The sequence below is a fragment of the Babylonia areolata genome, chromosome 26 (assembly GCF_041734735.1).
Source record: "Babylonia areolata isolate BAREFJ2019XMU chromosome 26, ASM4173473v1, whole genome shotgun sequence".
NCBI lineage: Eukaryota > Metazoa > Mollusca > Gastropoda > Neogastropoda > Buccinidae > Babylonia > Babylonia areolata.
In genome coordinates this window covers 36,650,037-36,657,971 of record NC_134901.1, presented here as the reverse complement: position 1 = coordinate 36,657,971, position 7,935 = coordinate 36,650,037, and the positions used below count along the sequence as shown (strand labels likewise).

The 7,935-nt window shown below is 45.9% G+C and overlaps 1 protein-coding gene across 1 annotated transcript in view; it reads right to left on the bottom strand.

Annotated features, from left to right (window-relative positions):
* Positions 1–6,031, bottom strand: part of LOC143300377 (sodium-dependent dopamine transporter-like) — a 61,928-nt gene extending 55,897 nt beyond the window's left edge. Inside the window, exons 1-2 of the mRNA XM_076613993.1 lie at positions 5,794–6,031; positions 3,504–3,662 (exon numbers count right to left, since the gene is read on the bottom strand). Of these exons, the coding sequence (XP_076470108.1) occupies positions 3,504–3,662; positions 5,794–6,007 (373 nt within the window). The 5' untranslated portion in view covers positions 6,008–6,031. The remainder of the gene's footprint in view (positions 1–3,503; positions 3,663–5,793) is intronic.
* Positions 6,032–7,935: the final 1,904 nt, after the last annotated feature.

Here is a 7,935-nt window from a genome sequence, read left to right as displayed (position 1 = left end):
CAGACAAGCGAGTGTGTGCGTGTGTGCGTGCGTGTGGCATCTCTTGTGTGCATTTCTGTGTGTGTGTGTGTGTGTGTGTGTGTGTGTGTGTGTGTGTGTGTGTGTGTGTGTGTGTGTGTGTGTGTGTGTGTGTGTGTGTGTGTGTGTGTGTGTGTGTGATTCTGTCTGTCTGAACGCATATATGTAAGCGTGCATGCGTTCACGTGTGTGTACATGTGTCAGTTTGCATATGCGTGTGTGTGTGTGTGTGTGTGTGTGTGTGTGTGTGTGTATTGTGGTGTGTGTGTGTATTGTGGTGTGTGTGTGTGTGTTTCTGTGTGTGTGCGTGCGTGCGTGCGTGTGCGTGTGTGTATGTGTGTGCGTGTAGTGTGATGTGTTTGTGTGTGTGTGTGTGTGTGTTTCTGTGTGTATGTGTGAGTGCGTGCGTGCGTTTATGTGCGTGTGTGTATATGTGTGTGTGTGTGTATTGTGGTGTGTGTGTGTGTGTGTATGTGTGTGTGTGTGTGTGTATTGTGGTGTGTGTGTGTGTGTGTGTGTGTGTGTGTATTGTGGTGTGTGTGTGTGTGTGTGTGTTGGTGCGTTTCTCTCTGTCTCTGTCTGTCTGTGCATGCGTGTGTGTGTGCAGACTATCTGCCCTTGAAACAATTTCGCCGACAACAAATAATTCAAGGAAGAAGAAGAAGAAGGGAGGAGGAGAAGAAGAAGAACAAGAAGAAGAAGAAGAAGAAGAAAGACCAGGGAGACATAAAAGGCTGCGATGAAAACGAAGATAATTGTAGTGAAGGTAACAGCGACGGCTATATTGAAACACACAAAACTCAAGTGGAAACTCCTCAGCCTGTACTGCTATCGTCATAATCTTCATCATCATCATCATCTTCCTCCTCATTATTATCATCATCATCATCATCATCTTCCTCATCATCGTTATTACCATTATCATCATCATTTTTACCACTGCAGCAGCTGCAACAACAACAACAACATAGGCATTAGTTCTGTCTTTAATATTCCTCATTTAATTACCGTTTCCCTGTTCGATCTTTTCCGCCTCGCGCCTTAACCCTTTGAACGCTGCTTATAATTTCGCTCGCCAGGGAAGGGCTGACACCTCTTTGAGATAGGACAGGGCTTACAGGTCAGGATGTCAGTGAAGGGCTGACACATCAAAGAGATGATAAGACAGAACTTACAGGACAGGATGTCAGTGAAGGGCTGACACCTCACAGAGATGATAAGACAGAACTTACAGGACAGGATGTCAGTGAAGGGCTGACACCTCACAGAGATGATAAGACAGAACTTACAGGACAGGATGTCAGTCACAACTCTGTATTTGGACCTCTTCCTCTCTGAATTGCATCGCTTTCGTTCAACAAAATCAACGACACCATTGACAAGTACACACACGCACACACACAGACAGACTTACGCACTCACCCCCCCCGTCCCCTCCCACACACACACATACACACTCACTCACTCACACACACACACACACACACACACACACACACTCTGTCTCTCTCTCTCACACACACACACACACACTCACCCCCCCCCCCCCCCCCCACACACACACAAACACTCACACACCCACACACACACACACACACACTATAAAGTATAGACTGCCTGTCAAACTCACGTCACACCACTCTCTTCACGGCAAGTTTCACCAGTCAAAAGGTTAAGTCGCCCTTGAGTCTAACAGGGAAAACGACGAAATCGTTCTGACAGCTATCTTGACAGTTTGTGTGTGTGTGTGTGTGTGTGTGTGTGTGTGTGTGTGTGTGTGTGTGTGTGTGTGTGTGTGTGTGTGTGTGTGTGTGTGTGTGTGTGTCTGTGTGTTACCAGTTAAACGCTAAACTCATCAGCACACCCACACGCCAGCGTGTTTCGAATTATGACAACGGCCTGTACACTGAGCGGCTCCATGGGCAAAGTGTTTGCATGTGGCACCCCCACCACATGAAGCCGTCCCATAGACATAACTATCTCAGACAGCCACCCCCTGTGGCAGACAGCCAAGGTCCACGCCTCATCCACGTCTCTTTTGTTTCGGGTCTGGCCTGTGCTGATCATCACTGGAAAAAAATGGCGAAACGAAATCTTCCGTGGGGAAAGAAAACGAGGTGGGGGGGTGATCTTTTGAAGTTTTACGAACCTTCCGGGGGAGTAGAAAGCGAGGTGGGGGGGGGGGTGATGTTGTGGATTTTCAAATCCTCCGGGGTGTGGAAAGCAAGGAGGGAGGTGCGGGTGATTTTCGGGATTGTACAAACCTTCCGGGTGGTGAAAAGCCAGGTGGGGGGTATGTTCTGGCTTGACAAACCTTCCAGGGTGTGGAAAGCAAGGTAAGGTTGGTGGTGTGATTTTCGGGGTTGTACAAACCTTCCAGGGTGTGAAAATCCATGTGAGGGTATGTTCTGGCTTATCAAACCTTCCGGGCGGGACGGGGGGGGGGGGGGGGTGGGGGGGGGTAAGCGAGGGGGCGGGGGGAAGCGAGGAGGGGGGGAGGGGGGATTTTCGGGGTTGTACAAACCTTCCGGGTGGTGAAAATCCAGGTGGGGGTTATGTTCTGGCTTAAACCTTCCGGGGGAAGGAAAGCGAAAGGGGGTTGGGGTGGCGGGGGTGTACAATTTTCCGCGGGGGGGTGAAAAGCCAGGTGAGGGGGAGTGATGTTCGGGGTTTACCTGAACGGAATGATCTTTGACGCAGTGTTTTAAGTGACGTGATCGTTCCAACAGACGTGGCTGTGTGTCTTAACCGCCTCCCCCAGTCTTCTTCTTTGTCTTCATCGTTGTCGTTTATCTCCCCCCCCCCATCCCCCGCCTCTCTCTCTCTCTCTCTCTCTCTCTCTCTCGCTCGCTCGCATGCCTACCCAGTCACTCTCCTTTTCTCTCTGTGTATGACAGAACTTCACAGAGAGAGAGAGAGAGAGAGGGAGAGAGAGACAGACAGACAGACAGACAGAGAGCGAAAAATAAAGAGAGAAATATATGGAGAAAGAAGGAGAAAGACAGAAAGGGACAGACAGAGAAACAAAGACAAAAAGTGAGACAGAGAAACAGAGAAAGGGGTAGGGGGAGAGAGAAAGAGAGATACAGACAGACGGAGACAGACGCAGACAGAGAGAGCACGATGGAGAAGAAGGAGGAGGAGGAGGGGTAGGAGCAGCACCAGTAGCAGCAGAAAGAAGGAAAAAGAAGGAAGAAGGAGGAGGAGAAAGAAGAAGATGAAGAAGGAGGAGGAAGAAGGAGGAAGAGAGAATATGAAGAAGGAAGAAGAAGAAGGAAGAAGGGAGAAGACGGAAAAAGGGAGAAGAAGAAGAAGAAAAGGTAAGAAGGAAGAAGAAAAGAAGAAGGAAGAAGACGAAGGAAGAAGAAGAAGTACAACAACAACAACAACAACACACACACACACACACACACCAACCTCAACTCCCACCCACCCCCCACCCCCGCCCCAACACACACAAGACACGACAGCAAACAAGCCCTCACCCCCGCCGTTCTTGTAGCAGAGGTAGGGGAAGCGCCAGACGTTGGCCAGGTCCACGGCGTACCCGATGACGGACAGCAGGAAGTCCATCTTGTTGCCCCAGTTCTCCCGCACCTCCACCTCCTCGGGCTGCTGAAGCGGGGTCTTCTCGTCCGAGAAGGCTGCAAGCGACCCACACCAACATGTGTGTGTGTGGGAGCAGGTAAGCAAGTGAGCTGTAACTGGACATACCTCAGTATGCATTATGATAGTCAGTCGTGTCCGACTATGACCATCACAACAGCAGAGAAGGCAACAGCTGTACCGACTATCTGGGCTAGAATTTGATTCTAGTGGAAAGTATCTTTCCCAAGTTACATCCCCACTCTCTCTCGGACAAGAGGGTTTTAGGACAGTCGGCGTTGGGATGGTTACCAAAGGCCAACTAGCCCTCAAGGCTGCAGCGCTAAGAGCCAGTGCCATCTTGCCTCCAAGTCTGACAGTCATAGTCCTTTACAAAAGACTAAGCTGTAAATGACTTCCCATTGCAATGGAGAAACAATTGATGGCACAGCTCTCGCTTTGCTGTTGGCCCCACCTGTAAGCTTATGTCAATCTGTGATGTAAACTGAGCGTTGGCGGGGGAGGATATGACCAGCTTATGTTAAACTTTATTTGACTTAGTGACAGATTGCGGCTGGGTACCATATTGCTTGCGCTTAAGCCTTACTTCAAGAGAGAGAGGGGGAAGTGGGAGAATGCGAATGAGAATGCGAATATTTTATTCAGATTAGGCCATAGCTCTGTCTGAAGGGGGTATTACATAATTGTATACAAAGAATATTTATGATACGAACATACATTCTAAACAAATGTAAATAGAAACAGTATAACACGAAACACATGACTGCATTCTAAGCTGTACAAATATAAAGTAGCTTCAGTGCTTGTAGACAAATAAAGCCATATTAGTCAAGACAGTTTCATTTATGGATATTATAAGTAGATTTAATCTAAAAAGACATGGGTTTTGATAATACTTGTGTTCAATCAGTTTTATCCTTATATCATGCAAGACAGAGCAACAGAGCATAATATGGATTTCGTTTTCTTCAGCCGCATTACATAGACGACATAAAACATTCATTGAACTTTTACCCTTATATCTGTGTCGATGGCAGGCTATATCTAACACACCGAACCTGAATTTAGATAATGCACTTCTGACATATCTGTTCATATTAATTAAAATACATGGTTCCACGTTAATACCAATCTTAAACATTCCGTATTCTGAAAACCTATCACTAGTCTGGATATGATCGTGCCAATTCTGCCATCTACAATCAATAATTCTTTGCTTGAAACATTTATTACTTTCAACGCCCTGATTATCCCACACATATGCAAAGCCGTATGTATACAAACATATACGTACGTTAGTCACCCACGTCTTTTTGTCACATTATCTAAGCTTAACAATACTTTGTATGCTTTGCAAGGTAACCTGTTATTGTTCATCCTTGTTAATTTTAGCTAATAGCTCACACACTCTACATACGAATTCAAATAAATTGGATATCTTCCGAGTTCTCCATAGACAAAGTCGCCAGGTGTTCGATTATCAACATTCAAATAACGTTTCATATCTAAAAGGGTTTTTTTTTCAACATCACTACCCATATTTCAGCACCTTACTGTAATATCGTTTGTACTTGCGAGTCAAAAAGCTTTCTAAAAATATTAAATGAATTACAGTTAAACTAATACACAATATGGAGAATAATTAATGAAGCTGTCTTTGCTCTGTTCATCAAATCCTGACAAGCAAAACTGAAACTTTACCTAGTTGAAAAGAAAATACCAAGATACTTCAAAGCAATCACTACACTGATTACTTCATTACCACAAGTCCATGTTTCATTTCTAGATAGATAACCTCCCTTACGAAATACAACAACACTGGTTTTATCCATGTTTACTATCATTTCTAGCCTTATTGCTGCAGCATATAAATTTTGCAACCCTATCACTGATCTAGATAATAAGATAATATCGTCAGCAAAAGTGTGGATGAGAAAAAGAGAGAGTGGAGGAGAGAGAGGAAGAGGTTGAGAAGGAGGAAGAGGAGGAGAGAGAGGGGGGAGGAGGGAGGACAGAGAGAGAGAGAGAGAGAGAGAGAGAGAGAGACAGACAGACAGACAGACAGACAGACAGAGGGACAACAACAAAGTGAGACAGACACACAAAGACAGAGAGAGTGATAAGAACAGACAATGCTATTTTGCTTCTTTAAACTCTCACTCTAATTACCGTTAGGTTTGTCGCTGCCGCCACCACCACCACCACCTCCTCCTCCACCACCTCCTTCACCCCCGTTCAGCATGACGTCATGGCCGGCCACAGCAGCAGCGGCAGCAGTCGGGGGCACGATCGGAAGCAAGATGTCCACCTCCGCCATGCGGCCCCCGACGCCCGGCTCTTCCCGGGAAGGCCCGAACCTGACGTCATCGGCTCCGGCGGACATTGCCGAAGGTTGGCGGAAATTGTCGACCTCTATGGAACAGCAGTCGAGCAGCGACGGAGTGGTAGGGGCGGGGTTGTACTGGGTGGTGGGGCTGACGGAGGAGGTGGCGGTGAAGGCAGGGGTGGGGGTGTCGTAGTGGTCGTCGTCGTTGTTGGGGCTCCGGGAGACGGTACCGTCCGTGGAGGCGTGGTACTGCAGCAGCAGGGGCCGGGAGGGGGAGGGGGAGATTGGTGGGGAGCTGGGGGTGGGAGGGGGCGAACGGCGGTCGCTGCTGTCGTCGCTGGGTTTCCGCTGGGCGCTGGCCTGACCGGTCGTGTCGTCACCGGGCTCCCTTCTCAGTGGCCGGGTTCTGCAAAGAACAAGTCCAGACAATTCGTATTTGTATTTCTTTTTATCACAACAGATTTCTCTGTGTGAAATTCGGGCTGCTCTCCCCAGGGAGAGCGCGTCGCTACACTACAGCACTACCCTTTTTTTCTTTTTCTTTTTTTTTGTATTTTTTTCCTGCGTGCATTTTTTTTAATTTGTTTTTCCTATCCAAGTGGATCTTTTTCTACAGAATTTTGCCAGGAACAACCCTTTTGTTGCCGTGGGTTCTTTTACGTGCGCTAAATGCATGCTGCACACGGGACCTCGGTTTATTGTCTCATCCGAATGACTAGCGTCCAGACCACCACTCAAGGTCTAATGGAGTGTAAGAAAATATCGGCGGCTGAGCCGTGATTCGAACCAGCGCGCTCAGATTCTCTCGCTTCCTCGGTGGACGCGTTACCTCTAGGCCATCACTCCGCACAAACCTCTCAAGGGAAATTTAGCACGTAGGTGGAGCTGGACAAGCTATAAATGAAATACAAAAGTAACACATACATTTAAGAGATAGCACACTCATTCAAGAGACAAGTACGGATATACAAGTCAAGTCACCTTAACTTTAGTATCCCTCAAGACAAAATTAGCACGTGGTCGTGTTGACTCAAGCTCACAATACAATACAAATGTAATACATACACTTGAGAGATCAGTACGTTTATGAAAAGGATTATTGTTGCTTCTTTAATTTTATTTTTTAAAGTATTATTTTGAGTGTAATCTTACGTGCAATGTGTGTGCAGGGTGGTGGAAAGGTTGGCCAAGGGATGTTTAAGGGGTCGTTTGGCGTCTGAATGTGTGAATAAAACTTAAAAGAAAAAAAAGATAAAGAAATCAGATTAATCAGAGCACTGTAGTTAGTATTTTGTATTTGTATTTCTTTTTAACAGATTTCTCTGTGTGAAATTCGGGCTGCTCTCCCCAGGGAGAGCGCGTCGCTACACTACAGCGCCACCCATTTTTTCGTATATTTTTCTGCGTGCAGTTTGATTTGTTTTTCCTAGTTTGGCAGTATCTCTCTTGTGTTTTTTTTTTTTCAAGGATAATTTGCATGAGAAATATTTCAACAGAAATTGTGTTTGAATGTGTATGGGATTCTCAGTCATTTTTCAACAAAAAATAGTTTTTGTTTCAATGTCAGTCAGGAAATGGAAAACGAATTATATTTGGAAGTGGCGTGACGCCTTTGAAATTAGCAAAAATGTTTATATAACAAAAAAGTAACCAAATTTTGGCAGAAAAATAAAGAAGAAAAGTATATATCCAATCTACCCAATTGTTACATCATGAATACAGTTCAGGTAAGTAGTCACGAATTACCCGTTGAGACCGGTTGACGTCATATCATCCCACGTGAATTGTGTACTTGTGTATTGAGTTCTGTGATAAATGTGTGGTGGGAGACGAATTTTTATTATATTACGGAACGCCCGAAAGTTGCAATTCTTCAAAATCAGTACAGTCCAAAGAAATATCTGAATCCGAAATCAGTCTTTAATTTTCACTTGTTGAATGCAGGGAGGAGATTGTTTGGAAGTGGGGAAATCCATCAAAATGGG